The sequence below is a fragment of the Ranitomeya imitator genome, chromosome 1 (genome assembly GCF_032444005.1).
Source record: "Ranitomeya imitator isolate aRanImi1 chromosome 1, aRanImi1.pri, whole genome shotgun sequence".
NCBI classification, from domain to species: Eukaryota; Metazoa; Chordata; class Amphibia; order Anura; family Dendrobatidae; genus Ranitomeya; species Ranitomeya imitator.
Genome location: NC_091282.1, coordinates 250,580,157 through 250,601,936, shown reverse-complemented (window position 1 = coordinate 250,601,936; position 21,780 = coordinate 250,580,157). Strand labels below are relative to the sequence as shown.

The following is a 21,780-nucleotide window of genomic DNA, read 5'->3' as shown; positions in this document are numbered from 1 at the left end:
GCAGCTTCTTTAGCAATGAGTTGACCTTTTGTGGCTTACCCTCCTTGTGGAGTGTCTGGACATCTGTCAAGTCAGCGGTCTTCCCCATGATTGCGGCGCCTACTGAAACAGACTAAGGGACCTTTTTAAACGCTTAGGAAGCCTTTGCAGGTGTTTTTTGTTAATTATTCTAATTTACTGAGATAGTGACTTTTGGGTTTTCAATGGCTGTAAGCCATAATCATCAACATTAACAGAAATAACCACTTGAAATAGATCACTCTGTAATGACTCCATATAATAGGAGTTTCACTTTGTTTTGAAGAACTGAAATAAAATTAACTCTGAGGATATTCTAATTTTGTGAGAAGCGCCTGTAGCATCAGATTTGTGCATTTATCTTGACATTATGCACAGATTCATATTATATACAATTAGCTATAGGTCTGAGTGTGATGTAAAATTAGCTTTAGTTGACTTATTTAACTTCTGATTTTGATTATTTTTTGATTATTATTAGGCTAACCTTTGCCCGAGGAACGTGTAATCAATGACCATCCAACAATAAAGGTCAATAAAGAAGTGATCTAGAGTAGGTGGGCAGGCTGACTCAGCATTACATTGGTCAAATCACACAACAGATGGCACTGGGATAAGTAGTTTCAATGAAGACCAGATGGTGAAATGTCTTTACAAAAAACTGCTGTATATAGTTACTCCATACGATCACTAACATCTCCGCAGAATACTAAAATCAGCATGCAGATCTCATTCCTACCAATGTATCAGAGACTAGAAATAGATGGTTAAATATTCACCTGCAATAACTGCAGATTAGGAAAACTGACAAATCAGTGCTTAATCTTCATGTAATATTACTCCAGTGTGTCAGTAAATACTATTTTTCATACGAAGACTTAAAGTTGCACAAACCTTTGTAAAACGCACTTATTATATAAATTGTGACTCCTATCGTATACAGTATTGCGTCCTAAATATCCCTGCCATTACTGAACCATGCATCATGTATGTCTTATTAGCCAGGTACATGTATCTGGGATATAGATTTCATATGTGTGGGTAAAACTACCTTTATTATGATAAGGTATACAGAGATGTGTCATGTGTTGTAGGAAATAATAAAAAGCAATAAAAAATATATACAGTATTTCACCTCATCAAGACAATCCTTTTCAACATTGAAGCGAGTCTCATGGTCAGCATTTTGTTGCAGTTACAGCTTTAAAAATCTCCAGGAATCGAGCAGTTAACATCTGGTTAAGTTGCACTAGTCCCCAGGGGCAGGATGAGGGGTAGGTGCACTTTGGGAGAAAAACCTGCGGCCTCCCAGCACCTTCCCCCAGCCGCAGGCATTCAGCAGTGGTGGGCACGCAGGGGAGCAGAGTCAGTCACTGACACCGCTCACTCCTGTCCCTGCCTGTGCCCCGGCCATCGCTCCCTCCACACACTCAATTGTATTTGTGTCTATCAGGCGTTTGGGGTGTCCGTGTAAATGTCTGAAATACTTGATTGAGATCGAACCCCAGGCAGAAGATTCCCTATAATGAGGCAGATGGAGGCACTGTGGATGACAACTGACCTGTGATCCAGCGGTGTCTGTCTTTCTAAGGGGTGCAAAAAAGTGCAGTCCGCCACAGTTTTGTGCACTTCTGGAAAGAAGGACACCGCTAAATAGAGGTCAGACGGAGTCCAGAATATCTCTGCTGCCTCATTATAGTGAAAGGATTCTTCGGGGGTTTCATCACTCAAGAGAATTAGATGGAAACCCCAAAGTAAGTGCTCAGTGTAGATGTGATCCCAAACATTATGCAAAATGTTCCCAATAAAAGCTTCAAGGTAATCCACAAAAAAGCAAATACCCACTCAGTTCTGTCACTTGTTAATGGAAATATATGAGGCTTCCACATTGCTGGTAGTACAAAGGCTCTGGAAAAGCAAAATGGCTCCTCACCCCCCCAAAAGAAATTCAGCAATTTCTGCGCTCCCAAATCCAAATGCCCCCCTACCTTCTGAGCAACTGTGTGTCTAAACCACATTTAGCGTCCACATGTTAGAGATTTCTGTAGCGATGACAGGCCACCTAATTTATAGGTATATTTCTTCAGAAGCATGGGCTGGGCATAACTTACTGGTCACTACAATGGCAGTTTGCAATTTTCGCTCAGCAACATCCACTGCTGCCTGTTTTTAGAAAATGATAATTACTTACGGGTAATTTGATTTTCCAGAACCATGACAGCGCCGCACGTGAGAGATGGCATCCGCCCCCAGGAACAGGAAACCTGTAGCAGAGATATAAGAATGGGGCGGCCCCTCTCTCCTCAGTTTGTTTCCAGAGTATGGAAGATGACCGCTTTGTTAGTACACAGTTATGTATCATATTTACATTTGTATAATCTTTCGTTACCTTCTGTCTACACACATGTTTTGCATATATACATTTACTTATATACAATAAGTTTTTTTTTTTTTTTGTGAATCACACAACCATCACGAAGATAGGGCGGGAATTAATGCGGCGCTGTCATGGTTCTGGAAAATCAAATTACCCGTAAGTAATTATCATTTTTCCCTTCACCATGACAGCGCCGCACGTGAGAGGAAGAAATAGAAGATTCCTAGGGTGGGACGACAGCAGACAACACCTTTCTCCCAAAAGACAAGTCTGATTGACCTAAGTCTAACCTATTATGTCGGAAGAAGGTAGAGGGTGATGACCATACTGCCGCTTTACAAATCTGTTCTATCGAGGCGTTAGCCCTTTCCGCCCAGGAAGTGGCTATAGCACGCGTGGAGTGAGCCGTAACACCCTGTGGGGGAACTTGACCAGAAAAAGAATACGAAAGTGAAATAGCCGTACGCAACCACCGTGCAATAGTTGCCTTTGAGGCCTTTTTTCCCCTGTTTGTCCCCTGAAAGGTGACAAAAAGGGCCGATGACTGACGCCAAGATTTTGTGGCCTCTAAGTATTGAAGGAGGCAGCGTCTGACATCGAGACAATGGAAGGTTTTCTCCCCCTGGGATTTTGGTTGGGAACAAAAAGAGGGCAGAATAATTTCCTGGTCTCTATGAAATTTAGAATTGACCTTCGGAAGAAAGGCAGGGTCGGTTTTAATAACTACTTTGTCATCATGGAAAGTAGTGTAAGGAGGGTTCACCGACATAGCTTGTAACTCACAAGTACGGCGGGCAGACGTTAAGGCAACTAGAAGAACCGTTTTTAGAGTCAAGGATTTTATTGATATAGAATCAAGAGGTTCAAAGGGGGAAACGGTTAGAGCCTTTAAAACTAAATTTAAATCCCAGGGAGCTACCTTAGGTATTAATTTTGAGGGTCTGGAAGTAAAGGAGGCTCGAATGAACCTATAGACCCAAGGGTGGTCAGCAAGTTTATGATCAAACAGTGCACCAAGGGCAGAGACTTGCACCTTTAAGGTGCTAGTAGACAGACCTTTTTCCAACCCTTTTTGGAGAAATTCAAGAATTTCCTTTACCGGGACCTGTTGACCAGAGTTAGACAACTGTCGCCCCGAGAAATCTAGGAATTTTTGCCAGATTTTCTGGTATTTGTCTGAGGTCACTTTTTTCCTGCTAGCGAGCAATGTGGTCACCAAAGGGCTTGAGAATCCTTTTGCTAACAGAAGTCCCCTTTCAAGTTCCTGGCGGTGAGATGCAACCTGTGAACTTGGGGATGTTGAACTGGCCCTTGGTATAGGAGATCCAGGGCATCCGGAAAGATCCACGGGTCCGAGATAGACATGCGCCTGAGCCACGTGAACCATGCTCTTTTCGGCCAAAAGGGAGCTATGAGGATCACTCGTGCTTTGTCTTCCCGAATTTTCCTGAGGACTGTCGGGATTAATGGTATTGGGGGGAATGCGTATGCTAGATGGAAGTTCCACCGATATAGGAACGTGTCTACCCCCTCCGGGTGTTCTCTTGGGTTCAGAGAATAGAACCTCTTCACCTTCCGATTTTGTTTTGTGGCGAACAGATCTATGTCTGGAACGCCCCAGCTGGCACATATTTTACCAAATACTCGCTGGTTCAGGGACCACTCCCCCTGATGTAACGTGTGACGGCTTAAGTAGTCGGCTACTTGATTCTCTGATCCTTTCAAGTATGTTCCGGTTAGTGAAAGAAGGTTTTCGGCCCATATAAAAAGTTCTTTGGCCTCTGCCATAAGGGATGTTGATCTTGTGCCCCCTTGGCGGTTTATATAAGCTATCGTTGTGTTGTTGTCGGACAACACCACCACATGTCTTCCCAGAATCCTTTTTCCTATATGAAGAAGTGCTAGTCTTACCGCAGACAATTCTTTTAGATTGGAGGACGCTGTTGTCATTGGGCTCCCCCATTGACCCTGTAGGACCTGATCTCCTAAGTGTGCCCCCCAACCCCACGGACTCGCATCGGTAGTAATGACTACTGGATCTCGTACTGACCATGGCACTGCGTTGGTTAGATTTTCTGTTTTCAGCCACCACTCTAGTGAGTTTTGAACCTTTGGTGATAGAAGAATCTTCCGATTCAGATTGTATGGATTTCTTTCTTGTTCGGCTAGTATCTGCCATTGTAACTCTCGTGTGTGGCTTTGTGCCCATCGCGTTGCTGGAATTGTTGCCGTTAGGACTCCTAAGAGTGACATTGCATTCCTCAGAGAGATAGTCTGTTGTAGTTGGAATGACTGTACTCTCTGCTAAATAGATTGAACTTTCCTCTGTGGGAGGACACACTCCTGCTTGACTGAATCTAACACGATTCCGAGGAATTCTTGAGTTTGAGTTGGGACAAGCCTTGATTTTTTCAGGTTTATCATCCATCCTAAACTGGTCAGCACCTCCAGTACTCTTGCGGCCGCTTTTTCGCAACTTTCTTTGTTTTTTGCTATTATCAAAAAATCGTCCAAATAGGGTACCAACATTATGTCTTCTTTTCTGACGAAAGATGCTACTTCGGAAATAATTTTTGTGAATATACGGGGCGCTATGGCTACCCCAAAAGGAAGACATTGATATTGTAGATGGACAGGGGTTTCCCCCAGATTTACCACTAATCTTAGATATTGTTGGTGTTGGACAGCGATTGGCACATGGTAGTAAGCATCTGTAAGATCGATCACCACCATGTAACAGTTTGGGTCGAGTACTTTTACTGCAGTCTTTAAAGTTTCCATCTTGAATTTGTCTATTTGAATGTGATGGTTTAGGGCCTTTAGGTTGAATATTACTCTCAGCGAGCCGTCTGGTTTTGGTGTTAGAAATAAAGTGCTGTAGAACCCTTTCCCTATCTCTTGATGGGGTACTTCTACTAACACCTCTTTTTGCATGAGGAGATAAATTTCTCTTTCTAATATGGCCTGATTTTTTTCCCGCCACCTGGGTCATTTTTACACGATTTGGTGGGAGGTTGGAGAACTTGAACCTCAGACCCTCTGACAACAAATTTGTTATCCATTGAGAAGCCGGCAGCGCTGCCCAGTGATGGACAAACCGCCGGAGTCTTCCCCCCACCGGAATGCTGGCGTCACTGACTTTTGGGATCAGGCTTGGGGGGGAGGCTTGTTGAAAAGGAATCCCCTTTCCTTTCGCTCTCTCCAGGGTCTGCCTCGACTAGACCTGTCATCTGATCGGCCGCGGGTCCCTCTATATCCACCACGAAAGGACGAACGAGAGGTATCCCATCGGCGCCTGGGAAAGGAAGGAGGTGGAAACCGCTTCTTTTTGTCCAACGCTTTCTCAAGGATCTCGTCTAGAGCTTTTCCAAAAAGGTATTGCCCTTCACAGGGTACTCCACAGAGTTTGACCTTTGATTGGAAGTCAGCTGTCCAATTTTTTAGCCATAATGTTCTCCTTCCTGAATTGGATAACGCACACACACGTGCGGCACTTCTAACCGAATCTATCGAGGCGTCTGCTAGGAATCTTGCGGCGCCTTGCAGAGAGGGCAATGCTTCCAGAAGCCTCTCTCTCGGGCATTTGTTTTTGATTTGGTCACTTAACTCCTCTAACCACTTGACCATAGCACGTGCCGTGCAAGTGGCAGCAACCCCGGGTTTAAATGACCATGTTGCTGCTTCCCAAGCCGACTTTAGAAAAGCATCTGCTTTTTTGTCGAGGGGGTCCCTTAGGGCTCCCATGTCTTCAAATGGTAACGCAACCCCTTTAGAGGTGCTAGCGATGGCTGCATCTAGTTTAGGAGCCTTATCCCACTTTTCACAGACTTCCTCATCAAAGGGGTATTTGCGTTTTAATGCCTGAGGGACGGACATCTTTTTATTAGGCTTTTTCCACTCACGTTTTATTAATTTGATTATGTTATCATGGAAGGGAAAAAACTTTCGCTTCTTCTCCTCCAAGTTGCTAAACATGGTGTCTTGGATTGTCCGTGGTTCCCTAGGGGTCTCTACCCCCATAGTCGTTCTGACAAGTTTGAGCAGCTTCCCAATGTCCTCCGACTGAAAACATGGGTGGCCATACTCCTCATCTGAGGAGTCTAAATCTGAGGCATCAGAGGGGGTTAAGGCTCCCGGCTCATCCCCTGAATCTATGTCCGACCCTCGTTCACTTGTTGGGGGAGGGGGGGTCTTTGTGTGATGTTTCAACTGTTCTTTAACTGTAGATTTAACTTCCTCCCGTATAATTGTTTTAATGTTTTGTAATAGGGAAGAAGATTCCTCCGCAACTGTTCTGTCGATACAGGGCTGGCAGATCTTTTTGCTGTATAGCCTAGGGAGTTTTTCTTTACATAGTGGACAGACCCTATTCTTTTGCTTGGAGGTGGCTTTCCCTTCCTATAAAACATAGTGCACAGGGTATCAGTGTGTGTGTAGCTTGCCTTACAAAGGCACTCACCCCTCCAGGACCCTGGGTACCGCTGCAGCTTGAGTGTCTTCCGACATTCTGGGCGCAGGCATCAGCAGCTCCGGATCTACCGCTGGTTCGGTCATCTCCGTCTGAAGAGCAGGACCAGCGACTCCTCTTTGCTGCTGTATCTTATAGAGGAGCGGTGTGCGCGCCACTGGATCAGCTTCCGCCCGGAAGTGTCCAGCACACCGGCTCCCTCGGCGTGTGACGTCACTTCCTGCGACCGGAAGTCGTCATCCTTCACTTCGGCGCCAGTGAAGAACACGCCCCCATATCCCCGGACCAGCCTCCTGCACAGAGCGGTCGCCGGGGAGTCCAGCGAGGGAAAGGGATGGCGCGGACCCAGCAGCCCGACACCGGACAGCACCGCGCGCGATGCCGCCGACTACGGCTGGCCCCCCCGCGGACCTCGGCCTCCGGACCGGAATCATCAGAGGGAGATCCCTCCGGAGGTAGGAGCTCTGCGACAGGCGTCCACCTGCAGGAACAGGAAACCAAACTGAGGAGAGAGGGGCCGCCCCATTCTTATATCTCTGCTACAGGTTTCCTGTTCCTGGGGGCGGATGCCATCTCTCGCTGTCATGGTGAAGGGAAAAACACCCTTGTAGTCAAAATCGTCAGTATACGTGTAGATAAATTTCCAAAATGAGGTGACATGAGGGGAGATTCTGCTTTTGTAGCCCTTGGGGGCTCTGTATATGAAGTCCGTAAACTATTCTAGAAAAATCTATGCTCTAGGAGACAAATAGCACTCTGTGGCTAAGCAGTACTGTACATCCACATATAGGGTATTTCTACATTCTGCAGAAATTGTGGGACAAATTTGGGATTTTGGTGCCATTTTTACCCATTACCCAGTATGAAAATGTTAAATCTGGGGATAACAAAATCTTCATGGTAAAAATTGTATTATTATTTCTTCACTGCCCAATGGTATAAAATTATTAGGCGCACACATAGAATGGGGATGCTGATGCATCTTCATGCCATAGAAACTGTCAGCTCTGCACTGACAGAGAAGCTTGCTCATCATGCACTCCACATGACCAGCAAGTGTTTTCTAGCTCTGATGACCCGGATGTCGTCATGACTACATTGGGTCACCATGCAACGATCAGGACTCCCATCACACCACAGGGGCTGTCAGCCCTCTGCCTGCTCCTGGAATGCTGCGATCGCTTTCGATCGCAGCATTTAGGGGGTTAAAGTGCCGGGAGCGGTGTGTGACTGCTCCTGGCACTTAGTGATGGGTGTCAGCTGTTAGAATCAGCTGACACCCAGTGGCGATCGCCCGCACACCCCCATGTGCGCGGGCAATTGCGATGTCATAATATGTCCCTGGTAAGATAGGCCCAGGGACGTATTATTACAACAAACATCAGAATGGGGTTAATACTGTGAGGTATGGGAGCCATTAGTGCATGCAATATCATGCCAGCAGAGACAATACTAGGGTAGGAGCACTACCAACATCATTCACTTACACACATACTGGCTGGAGATCCTGGGGTGACTGCATCAACTTTGGCAAAGGCATTGGGTAAAGTTTGGTTGTGTTGTTGTGCTTCAGCCTTGGCCTCTGCCTCATCTTTCTTTCGCTTTTCTTTTTCTCGGGCATGTAAATTGTGCAAGGCCTCTTCAATTTCTTTCATGATGGATTGATGATCATTTTGCAAACCTAAAAATGTGAGAAACAAAATTATAAACATTGCATATAATGTCCCATGCACAAATTATAATAAACTGTAGATACCATAATTAAAATAATTAAAATGAGCAGCCTGGTAAAATTAGGCAAGCCACAGATGTTATGATTATTCTGATCAAGGGAAATGATTTTACTAAATCTTTGCCCATGTTATGCATTTCTTGGAACCAATCATATTTGATATCTGCTCCTTATCTACTGTTCTTGTTCATTCTTTAAATCTGGCAAAATTGTATAAAATCCAAAGCATAAGGCAATAACAGTAAATCATCAAAATAGCATGAAACTTGCAGGACCCTAGAAGAATAACAAGAAGCTACAATCCCAATTCCTTAAAGGGTTCAAAACCGTGTGGCCACCACACTGAAAGCTTGGCTATCAGAAGGCAATTAACTGTATTCCTCCCAGCAGCTTCTAACATGCAGAAATAGAGGTGTAGCTTCATCACAGCTCCCCGGCGCTGGCAGACAGCTGGGTCCACAGTGATTACGCGCAGAGCTGGCTGTCAGTCAGTGCCGGTGGGTAGTTACAGCAGTGACTGAAGCCACACCGGCCACAGCTAATAGTGAATAAAGTTAATTTCTTCCTGGCGGATGGTCTTTCAGTGAGGCGGCATTATGGCTTTAAAATGCCACGGACCTGCAGATTGTTCCCATATAGTTTTTGACATGACCGGTTCACTTTAATTTTGTTTTTATTTTTTAAAAGCCCTTCTCAATCCCCATATTCCCCCACATAAAATAATAAAAGAATGTACTAACCTTGGATGTCTGCACCATTCCAGCGATGTTAGTGCTAGATTTCCCGAGACTTGCATGATGTTCTCACATGAGCCCTGCAGGCCAGTAGCGGCCACTTCACTCTCACTTACCTTGAATGAAAATGACATCCGAAAAAAAAATGAGTGCTACTGGTGTTCTCTCACCTCCTCAATATGTCACTTACATCTGAAGGAAGAGAGAGTGAAGAGGCCCATTAGCGGCCACTGATTGGCTGCAGGGCTTATGTGACATAACGTCAGGCAAGCCCCCGCCTCAACGCCGCTGTCACCAGAGTCGAGTACAGACTGTTGATATATTATGTGGGGGAATATGGTGACTGAGAAGAAGTTGTAGGAAATAGAAGATCTGGCGAGAAGCAGCCACTTCTGGACAATGTGGTGGCATGATTTGAAAACTACGGTATGTTAAAACCGTATACAACATGAACTTGCTGCAGAGAAGTAATGCTCACAGATGATGTTATGCCGCGCAGTCCGCACTTGGTAAATATCAATGTCCGCTCTTGGGAATCCCTCTCTGTCAACCAGGGGCCCTTCCATTCCAATGTTCTTTTGCTGCAAGATTTAAAAAAAAAAAAAGCATATAAATGTAAAACAAAATTAACTTTTGATTAAAACAATTAAAGCCACACATTTTGCTTCACCTCAGTAACAAAAATCCCTACTGTCCTAAAGAAAAAAAAAACCACAAAACTAAAACTATCAATATAATTATAAAGAAACATAGTGACCTAACTGTAACTGCTGCCCAAACTACTGATATACTGACAGGTGGACAGTTTTATTTTTTGGTCGAAAAACATTCCCAATCCATTTATTGTCAAGAACGTAGTTAATAGGTCATAACTTTTAATGGTGTACATGTAGATAATATGAAAGAAAAAGCTGATAATGCCCAGAATCAAAGCTGAGAGTGCGGAAATCACTAGAAGTCAAGAACCTGCATTCAAAGTTTTACATTGTGGTTCTGCGAGTGCAACACAAGGAGTGATAAAAAGGACACTCTGGATCCCTCTCTGGCGAGAGGAGACTTATGGAAATGCTCAAGTATGTGACTAGTACTTTTCCTGACATATATCGTATTTTTCAGACTATAAGACGCACTGGACCATAAGACACGCCTAGGTTTTATAGGAGGAAAAAAATCGGAAAAAAAAATGTAAGCAAAAAAAGGTAGTAAGATATTTAATAACATGCCTACTGAGCTGACATTGTTATGGAGGATATCTACTGTTGATGCATTATTATGGGGGAGATCTGCTACTGGAGGGTTCACAGGTTGTGCAACACACTTGTATGGGGACAGCAGTTTTGCACAACCTGTGAGGCTCTGCAGCTGTTGCCAAACTACAGCTCCCATCATCCCAACCTATCCAAGCATGATGTGAGTTGTAGTTTTGCAACAGATGTAGGGCCACATTGACAGATGACCCTGCAGTGGAATTTGTTAAAGAGAACCTGAAAATAGAATTATTCTTACCGTTAATTCGGTTTCTAGGAGCCTTCCACGACAGCCACCAGGAGGTTGTCTCCATTCCCTAATGGGGGACAGGAAGCACAAGAGGTTAAAAACCCCTCCCACCTCCCATTAACCAGTGACTTACAACAGAACCCATAGCACCGGTTACCTTTAGGTTCTCAGAAAAATATCCAAGAACATCGGGAGGGAATTAGTGCTGTCGTGGAAGGCTCCTAGAAACCGAATTAACGGTAAGAATAATTCTATTTTCTCTAGTAGCCTTCCACGACAGCCACCAGGAGGAATGCCAACCAATTCTGTATTTAGGGAGGGACCACAGCTTGAAGAACCTTTCGGCCAAAAGCAAGATCCCGATTGGACCAGAAGTCCAATCTATAATGCTTAGTAAAAGTGTGTAGGGAAGACCATGTTGCTGCCCTGCAAATCTGCTCCGATGAAGCGCCAGCCCTTTCAGCCCAAGACACAGAAGTAGATCTGGTGGAATAGGCTTTTAGGCCCGCAGGAACAGCAATATTCTGAGTTGAGTATGCTTTAGAAATGGCCTTTTTTATCCAGTTGGCAATGGTACTCTTCGCTACCTTCTTGCCTTTGTTTCTGCCAGAAAGATGAACGAAGAGATTTTTGTCAATTCTAAATGATTTAGTATGTTCTAAGTAATATAACACTATACGTCGTACATCCAAAGTATGGAATCTGTGTTCTTCCGGATTTGAAGGATTGTGACAGAACGATGGGAGGACTATATCCTGTGATCGATGAAATTCTGACACTACTTTCGGTAGGAAACAAGGATCTGGACGGAACACAATGGAATCATCTCTTATGGTAAGATAAGGTTCTCTTATTGAAAGGGCTTGTATTTCCCCTACTCTTCTTGCGGTAGAAATTGCAACCAAGAAGGCCGTCTTGTAGGACAGAAGTTGCGAGGAACAAGATGATAATGGCTCAAATGGAGGAGCCGTAAGACCTTTTAGGACTATGTTTAAGTCCCATGATGGCACGAAAATTTGTCTTCTTGGACAATGTCTTGATGCCGCGACCATAAACCTCTTTATCCAACGATGACCCGCAAGGTCCCGATCAAAGACGGAACTTAAGGCTGACACTTGAACTTTCAAGGTACTTGGCTTCAGCCCCAACTCTAATCCTTTTTGTAAAAAATCTAAAATTTGTGAAATATTAGGATGAAAAGGGTCAGGTTTATGAGGATGACACCACGAGGAGAATCTATTCCAGATTTTGCCATATATGGCATTGGTAATAGGTTTTCTAGATTTCTGTAGAGTAGATATTACCGACTCTGAAAGGCCCCTAGCTCTTAGTACCTGGGCTTCAATAGCCAGGCTGCCAGTTTGAACTTCTGTGGTTCTGGATGATAAAAGGGGCCCTGGCAGAGGAGATCTTCTGATACTTGAAGAAAGACTGGACCGTCCACCTTCAGTTCTTCGATGAGGTGGTACCAGCTCCTCTTCGGCCATGCTGGAGCTACTAAGATAGTCTGGACCTGATCGTCCCGGATCTTCCGGAGGGTCTTCGCAAGTAACGGTATTGGAGGAAACCGGTATGCTAGATGGAACCTCCAAGTATGAGCAAAGGCGTCTACTCCTTGAGACCTGTCCTTGGGGTTTAGGGAGAAGTAGTTCTCGACTTGTGCATTCTGGCTGGACGCTAGAAGGTCTATATCGGGAAGACCCCACCTGTCTGTCAACATTTTGAAAACGTCCGCCTTCAGGCTCCACTCTCCTGGATGCAAGACGTGACGACTTAAGCGATCTGCCTGAACGTTCACCGACCCCTTGAGGTGTATCGCTGAAAGTGAGAGGAGATGTTTCTCTGCCCAGCAAAATATTCTGTTTGAAATTGCTCTTAGTTGGTTGAACTTTGGACTCCCCTGGTGTTTTAGATGCGCAACAGTCGTCATATTGTCCGAGTACACTCTGACATGTTGACCTATAACGAGACTGCTGGCTGCCAGAAAGGCCCTCTCCACTGCCAACAGTTCTCTGGAGTTGGAGGAACCGGAGCTTTCCTTCTGATTCCAGAGACCCTGGAATGGAATTTGCGAGACCACTGCTCCCCAACCTTTTTGACTGGCGTCCGTTGTTACTGTAATTAGCGGATCTTGCACCCAGTCGACCCCCTTCAGTAGGTTTGATTGGATCGCCCACCAGGTTAACGAGGCTTTTACCTTCCCTGGAGTGTAAACTCTTCTGTTTAGGGAATTTGGATTCCCGTTCCAGTTCCCTAAGATGTGCGCCTGCAAAACTCTGGAGTGGCTCTGAGCCCACTGGACTGATTGTATACAGGCCGTCATCGAACCCAGAAGAGACATCGCAACCCGTAAGGTCGGAGAACGTTGTTTCCTGAAGTGTGAGACCTTGGAAATTAGATTCATCCGATGTTCCTCTGGTAGGAAGGATTTTTGACCTTCTGAATCCAAGAGGACTCCGAGGAATTTCCTCACCTTTGATGGTGATAGCTGAGACTTTTTTAGATTTGGAATCCAACCCAAAAGCTGTAAGAAAAAAACGCTTCCTGGGAGGTCTCTGTTCAGGAAGGGTTTTCTTTCTGTCTGTGGCTTTCTCTAAGATGTCATCTAAGGAGGGCCCAAACACGTAGTCACCCTTAAAGGGAATAGAACACAGTTTTATTTTTGACGTAACGTCTCCGCTTCGGCCACAGTGGGAACTGCTCAGCAAAGACGTCAGTCTCAGCATCTTGCCCAGACTCATACTGTTCGCTGGGTTCCACATCTTTAACCAGAGAGCTCTTCTGGCTGAATTTGTCTGGACCAAGGATCTGGCGGCCACCCGGATAGATTCCAGTGAGGCATCTGCAAGGAAACCTGTTGCCCTGTGTAAGATAGGCAAAGAGTCCAGTACCTCCTCTCTTGGGGTACCCTGAGAGATGTGGCTTTCTAACTCTTGTATCCAACGGAAGAGAGAGCGGGCCACGCAGGTGGATGCTATATTGTATCTGAGGGCTGAGGTAGACGTTTCCCAGGATTTTTTGAGAAGGCTCTCAATCTTCCTATCCAAGGGGTCTTTTAATTGGGAGGAATCCTCGAACGGCAGAGCCGTCTTTTTAGCCACTCTAGCCAATTGGACATCAATTTTTGGAATGTCCCATTTTATTAGGTCCTCCTCAAGAGGGAACCGATGCTTAAAGTCTGGAGGCGTTGTTAGCCGTTTCTCAGGCAATTCCCATTCATTATTAATCATATCAATTATGCTTTTATGGACGGGGAACCCGGGTTGTTTTTCAGTATGTATGCCGAACAGTTCGTCTTGTATAGACTGAGGAACTGATTCCTCTTTTAGCCCCATAGTGTTCCTCACTGCAGATACCAATTCCTCAATATATTCAGAGGAAAAAAGGTATTTCCTAATTTCCGCAGATTTACGGGGTAACGCATCTTCCCATTTGACAGAGGAAGACGTATAAGACCCCTCAGACTCTGACTCAGAGTACTCCTGGATTTTCCTCTTTTTAGGGAGTGATGGACCAGGTGAGGATGGTGGTGTCGGTGGAGGTGGGGCGAGTGTGGCCAAAGAGGTTTGAACCTCCTGCCTAACCAAGGAGCGAATTTCATCAATCAAAGAAGGGTGTTCCGCTCTGACGATTTTATCTGTACAAGGTTGGCATAACTTTTTCTCCCAATCTGGCATTTTTACATTACAGGTGGCACATTTGCGCTTGGTAATGTTTTTAGGGCCAGGCTTGACTCCCTGCAATGAGAGAGGAAGCCGTGTGAGAAAAGGTATATTGAAAAATGTGCCTTTAAATGGGACCCCCTCTGCCGTACTTACTAGGGCTTGGGGAGCGCTGGGCTCTGCAGCTGCAGGGCAAGACGCATCCATGCTTACAGCAGCTTACCTGAGACGTCTTCGCAGCTTATGTAGAAAATAAGCCTGCACCAGCGCGTGGCAATTAGCCGCCCCTCCCCCTCCGGAGTCCCAGGCAGGCGTGCGAGGATGCAGCGTGCCTCGCACGCCGTTCGGTAATCCATCTCTCTGGCCTGTATCACTCCTGCACAGGAGCGCCGACCCGGAAGTGGAGCGTCACCTGACTTCCGGGTCGCCGAACAGCGCGCGCTGGAGGGGGAAACGCCGGAGAGCTCAGGGAGGCCTCCGGCGGGCACCCCGACCAGCTTTATCCCCGCAAGAGGACGCAGGAGGCCGGGGAATGCGGTCCCAGAATCCCGAGGAGACGGGAGGCACAGCGCAGGAGGAAGCCGCGGGGGGCCCGACCTTAAGTGCCCGGCAAGAAAATTAATACAGGTACTCTGCTTAGAGCCGCCGCAGCAGCGCACCAGGAACCTCTCCATGCCCCATGGGGGACAGGAAAGACACTGGTTAATGGGAGGTGGGAGGGGTTTTTAACCTCTTGTGCTTCCTGTCCCCCATTAGGGAATGGAGACAACCTCCTGGTGGCTGTCGTGGAAGGCTACTAGAGAAATCATGATTTAATCTGTTACGTAAAATTATGGCTATAATGGCCCTGTTACGCTGATTTATTGGATACCTGCAGTGAAAAAAATAAATCAGCCTCCTGGTTCTTGTTTTATTCACTTTAGAAGTTTTGGTGCAATAGCCTATCCGTGCATCGGGGCAGGACTTTAGATAGGGCCCTCGGCCCCTCCGCATTTGCATGAGCTTGCGCACATTCATATTCCGGTGTTCCCCGGCAAAATGGTGCCGGGCGCCGCATTCTCAGATTGACCTCTTACAATATGCCACGGTGGCTGCGCATGCGCAGATTGGGATCTTGGCTCAATGACAGGTCGAGATCTTGATCTGTGCATCAGAGCCATTTTGCTGGAGACCGCTGGAGCCCTGCTCCTGAGAGCCCTCCACCACTGCTCCCCCCACAGCGAACTGGGTAAGCTACATTCGTGCTATAGGATGCACCCACATTTTCCTCCCAAATTATGGAGAAAAAAAGTGCATCTTATAGTCCAAAAAATATGGTATATAGAGGTAAGGCCTCTCAAATTTAAAAAAAATTTTTTAAAAAAAAACTGATGTCCATTATTGATCAGAGGATGAAACTCACCACTCAAATCAATGGGTCAAAATATAACAGACAGCACACGGATGCAATCTGAGTGCAGTCCATTTTTACTGTTGAAATACCTGCAGACTTCCCATAAATGTCCGGGTCCTACTCTGCAGCGACATCGTGCAGATGAGCCCATAAAAAAGGCAAAGATGGTTTGTTAAAGTGTTTGGCTTCCCGACCGCTGTATACACATAGATGAACAAGTGATCTGTTTAATGTAATAAAATGCACTAATGGAACGTTCTCCTCTGACTAGTCATCATATTATCACTGGATTGAGGGAGGGTACAAGAGCTGTGGGTCCCAAGAGATCCAGTCAGCTCTGATATGTAGGCAGGAGGCTGAATTTTCACTGTAACTTGGGCAAATATACCTGCCCCAGTTACAAGGGAAATAAGGTAAAAAATAAAGTTAAAATTCCCCTTAAAAAGTCTTTTGCGACCTTATTGCCCCCCCCCCCCCCCTTCTTCCCCCCTTTAAATAAATGTGTATGGAATGAATGAAAAATAAACAGCAGGAAAACAAAAACAAAAAAAGCTTTCAATCCACATTGCTATAATTAGCCCTTCTTCTGTCGGGGGAAAAAATGCCTGTGTTCAATATATAAGAATTATTATTACAAAAGGTGGGACAAATTTTAGAATGTATGTCAGTGGTCCTTTGTGGTCACAAATAAAAAGATATATATGAAAACGGCCATGTATTTTCTTTATTTTCCCGACGATACTTTTAAAAAATAAATTAAAAGAAACTTTAGGCCCTAAGTATAATAAAAAAAAAAAAATTGCAAAAATTATTTGAATATCTGAATAAGAAAAAAAAAAAGTTACAACTCTTTAAACTGCAAGTAGATTAAAAAAAATGCTTGTTCTGGAATGGGGAAAAATGCCTCATCTTGTACTGGTAAATGGGTCAGAACGCTGAAAAAAAGTTTTATTTTTTTTCCAGCATACTGGGATGAAAAATAGCAGATAAAAGTCTGTCAGTACACACGGATGGAGAAAAACAAAGCAGGCGGTTTACGGAGGCCGACCGTTGTTTGTAGCAGTGTGAACAGGAGCCAGGTGTCAGCAGGAGCCGGGTGTCAGCAGAAGCCGGGTGTCAGCAGAAGCCGGGTGTCAGCAGAAGCCGGGTGTCAGCAGAAGCCGGGTGTCAGCAGAAGCCGGGCACAGGCTGTCCCTGCATATCACATGGGAGAACCTGAACGTTCTGCTTTCATTTTTTTACCAGAAACAATGCCTTTTGTGCATTATGACAACGCATCCCCATTATGTCGGTGTTACACAAAGCGCGTCGTCACTCGGACTAATGTGCTGCTCTTTCTGGAAAAAAGCATTCATGAAAACTTGGCTATGCACGTAGCAGCCAATCACAGCACAGCTTTCATGTTTTAAGTGCATTATTAGAAATGAAAGGGTCACTGTGACTGGTCACTTTGGGAGACTAGGACAGGTCTGCGGGCTTTCCCATTTTTGTGTAATATTAGTGCAAAATAACATCAAATACTAGTTATTATGTCGCACTAATAAACTTACAGTCAGTACATGGCTACTTCAGGCCACGGGTCACTGTCTATGCAAACCCTATAGGTACAGGTCTCATACATAACGTACAAGATATATAAAGCGCCATAGTTCTAGTGTGCTCATTATATTATGTGTGCCTGGCAGCCAGGACCGAGAACACCAGCACCAGCCACTTCATGGCGAAGTCACAACTCACATCCTCCAGGACATCGTAGTAAGCCTTTATCTGCGCCTCGAGCTCGTCCTTCTTAGAGATAAGTTCTTGTACATCCCGCATGGAAATGGCTGTTGGGCTCCCAGCGTCAGACATATCGCTGCCAGCCGTGCACCCACTGCACCGGAGTCCCGGACTACAACTACGGCTACAGGTGACTACTAATCCGGAAGCCTCGGAGGAACAAAAAGCTTCAGCGCGCAAGAGAAAAACAAGCTGACGTCATATCACCATTAGTCATGCGCAGTAAATAGATTCCCCTGCCTGCAGTGAAGCTGCTAAACCTGTGAGCAACACAAACGAAACCACTGAGTCTGTGAGGAGAAACTGGGACAGAAAATACCAGTCGGATTATTCCAGTTTTTATTTACACTCCATGTTACTAAAATGAAAAAGCTATTTGGAGTGAGACCAAGACTTCTACACACTTTCACATTTTAGTCAGTGCTACTGGTCTGTCACCCTAAGGCCGGTTTCACACGTCAGTGTCTCCGGTACGTGAGGTGACAGTTTCCTCACGTACCGGAGCCACTGACACACGTAGACACATAAAAATCAATGCATCTGTTCAGATGTCACTGATTTTTTGCGGACCGTGTCTCTGTGTGCCAAACACGGAGACATGTCAGTGTTCGTGGGAGCGCACGTATTACACGGACCCATTAAAGTCAATGGGTCCGTGTAAAACACGTACCGCACACGGACGTTGTCCGTGTGCAGTCCGTGTGCCGTGCAGGAGACAGCGCTACATTAAGCGCTGTCCCCCCCCCCCCCCACTGGTGCTGAAGCCGCCATTCATATCTTCCCTGCAGCACGTGGGGCCGCCGATTACAGTCATGAATATGCGGCTCCACCTCCCATAGGGGTGGAGCCGCATATTCATTACTGAAAATGAGCGGCCCCACGTGACCGCATACAGGAGAAGATGCGGCCAGAGCAGGAATCAGCGCCAGCGAGGCAGCGAGCCGGGTGAGTATTTTCAGAACGCGGGGGGGAGGGGGGGTAAAGGCACATAGATCTTTATTTTAAACACAATTATTCATATCTTCTCTACAGCAAACGCTGCTGCAGGGAAGATATGAATGGGGCTTCAGCACCAGATGCTGGTACGTGTGGTACCCAGCACGGTGCGTGTGGTACCCAGTGGGCACACGGGCGGCCACAGAAACGTAGGGGCACACGGACACGGTTAATTCCGGTACCGATTTTTTTCCGGTACCGGAATTATCTGGATGTGTGAGACTGGCCTAAGGGAGTGTTCACACTTAAGTCCTTTTGCTTTATTTTTGAATCGTAAACTTCAGGTTTTTGAAGAGTTTTGAGTTTATAAAGTGAACTTGGCGCATGTGTCAGGCCCTGGCTGTATGAGCTCGGGCAGGTATGTTAGATTATAGACTAGTGATGAGCGAATATACTCGTTACTCGAGATTTCCCGAGCACGCTCAGGTGACCTCTGAGTATTTTTTAGTGCTCGGAGATTTAGTTTTCTTCGCCGCAGCTGAATAATTTACAGCTACTAGCCTGCTTGATTACATGTGGGGATTCCCTAGCAACCAGGCAACCCCCACATGTACTCAGCCTGGCTAATAGCTGTAAATCATTTAGCTGCGGCGATGAAAACTAAATCTCCGAGCTCTAAAAAATACTCGGAGGACCCCTGAGCGTGCTCGGGAAATCTCTAATAAGGCCGGAATCACACATACGCGAGATACGGCCGAGTCTCGCAGGTGAAAACCCAGCTCTGGCGCCGGCACTCCGGAGCAGAGCGTGCAGCCGCACAACAATACATGGAGCTGCACGCTCCGCTCTGGAGTGCCGGCACCAGAGTTGGGTTTTCACCTGCGAGACTCGGCTGTATCTCGCGTATGTGTGATCCCGGCCTTACGAGTATATTCGGCGTATTCGCTCATCACTACTATAGACTAATCGGTCAGGTTGATTCCTGGCAGCTTCTCCCCACCCGCTGCCATGGATTGGCAGGTCTCTGCCTACGTTTGTCAGGGACTCGCCTGTACGAGTAGTATAAAGTGCGGACTCAGTGGCAGCTTTAGCAGTATGTTTTTCTCTGAAACACCGCAGCATTTACGAGTCACACATACCTGGCTGAGTTTATACAGCCAGTGCCTGATACATGCCGCACACGGATTGGGCAGCATGTATCAGCTGACAGTTGTACTATAAAGGCCTCGCTCGCACGAGTGTATAAATTGGACGACAAGTGCAATGCGAGAAAACATCGCATTGCTCTCTGACCACTGGTAGTAAATGAGTCAGGGCTCATCTGCCAGTTTTTCCACAGCTCTAGCCGGACTGAGAAACAAATGACAGCATGCTGCTAGTGGATGCAAAAAATGGGATCGCGCTCACCAATGCAAATCAATGGGTGCGGAAAAAAAAATCACATGGCACATTGTGATTTTTACGTGCATATCTCAAAAGCAACCTGACATTTCATCAGCCAAGTTCAATAAATTTCATAGCACGAATGGTCAGACTAGAATAGATAAATATATAGAATAGATAGATGTCATGTAAAAACTTAATGTCACAAGCCCGCTACATAAAATAAACTAGCATCCTTTAGGGTATGTTCACACGTTGCGGATTAGGCTTAGGAATTTCTGGTGCAGATTCTGCCTCTCCTGGCAGAAAACGCACCTGCGGATTTGTCGCGTTTTTTGTGCGGTTCCGCAGCGTTTTTTGTGCGTTTTTGCTGTGGTTTTCTTGCGGATTTGCTGCTTTTTTAACCCCGGCGGTTTTCTATAATGGGTACAAAAATGCTGCAGATTCACAAAAAAGAAGTGACATGCTACTTCTTTTAAACCGCAGCGTTTCCGCAGCGAATTTTCCGCAAAGTGTGCACAGCATTTGTTTTTTCTCATTGATTTACATTGTACTGTAAATCAATTGCAGATCTGCAGCGTTTCTTTTTTTTTTTTTTTTTTTTTAATTCGTTTATTGACAATAAAATAAATTGTTACAAACATATTTGCATCCAAGGTTATCAAGCATAGTGTGTAATACATATAAACTGCGTATGATTAAACATGTAATAAAATGCAATCTTCGTTTATAGCCGACGTTATCTTGTGATGATTATTATGCTTGTTTTCCAATAGTAACATATGGGTCACTTAAGTAAATAGAACATCAAGAAAACCATAACACTTGAGTTACAACTGTATCTATTCTAACCTCTAATACGCCGCATTGCCTCATGCCTATCCCCCTGTGTGACATCTCCCGTCCCCAACAAGTCTATAGAGTAAGATGGGAAGCATTCCATCTACCCCAAATTTTTTCAAATTTGCCCGGGCAGCCTCTATTTTGATATAACGTGCGTTCGTATGGAATTATCGAGTTAATCAGGTCGATCCAAGTTCTTATAGATGGTTCTGAACTCCCCATCCACCGCAATGCCAGTACCTTCCGCGCCATAAAGAGTGTCTCACGTAAGAAAATGCCAGTAAAATGATCCCAAGTCCCTTCCTCCCATATTCCAAATAAACAAACTAGTGGTTCATGGGGGACTGGTATTAACAACAAAGTTGTCAATAGCGATGTCACCCCCTTCCAGAATTGAGAGATGACGGGGCAACTCCATATCATGTGAATAAAATCTGCATCAGGTGAATAGCAACGCATACATTCTGACAATTTAAGCCGACCCATTTTAAAAAGCCGTTTTGGGGTTAGATACGACTGGTGTATTATATAAAGCTGAGTCATCCTGTTGTTAACCGAGGGGGATACTTTAATTGAGGATTCCAGGACGTCGTCCCATTCCTCTTCTTGTATATCAGCAAGAAGTCCCCCCCACTTCCCTTTAACAGATTCAATGGTAGGTGTTGCTCCCACGGATAACATGTAAGTGTATAGAGAGGAGATGAGACCCTGTGGACCCTGTGACTTAAGAATTCCTATCAAGGGTAGAGAGGATATAACTCGACCTGCGCCTGCCTGTCTCATATATGACTGAATGGCTGACCTGAGCTGTAAATATCGAAAAAATTGGGATCTCGGTATATCGTACTTGGTTTGCAATTGCTCAAATGACACAAAAGTTCCCCCATCATATAGATCACCTATTGATGAGACACCATGCCCAATCCAAAAACCAGCGGATGGGTGGTCCAATAAAGTT

The 21,780-nt window shown here is 45.5% G+C and overlaps 1 protein-coding gene across 1 annotated transcript in view; it reads right to left on the bottom strand.

The window, feature by feature from the left end:
- Window positions 1-17,816, bottom strand: part of PSMD9 (proteasome 26S subunit, non-ATPase 9) — a 35,396-nt gene extending 17,580 nt beyond the window's left edge. Inside the window, exons 1-3 of the mRNA XM_069755496.1 lie at window positions 17,619-17,816; window positions 9,808-9,910; window positions 8,351-8,544 (exon numbers count right to left, since the gene is read on the bottom strand). Of these exons, the coding sequence (XP_069611597.1) occupies window positions 8,351-8,544; window positions 9,808-9,910; window positions 17,619-17,732 (411 nt within the window). The 5' untranslated portion in view covers window positions 17,733-17,816. The remainder of the gene's footprint in view (window positions 1-8,350; window positions 8,545-9,807; window positions 9,911-17,618) is intronic.
- Window positions 17,817-21,780: the final 3,964 nt, after the last annotated feature.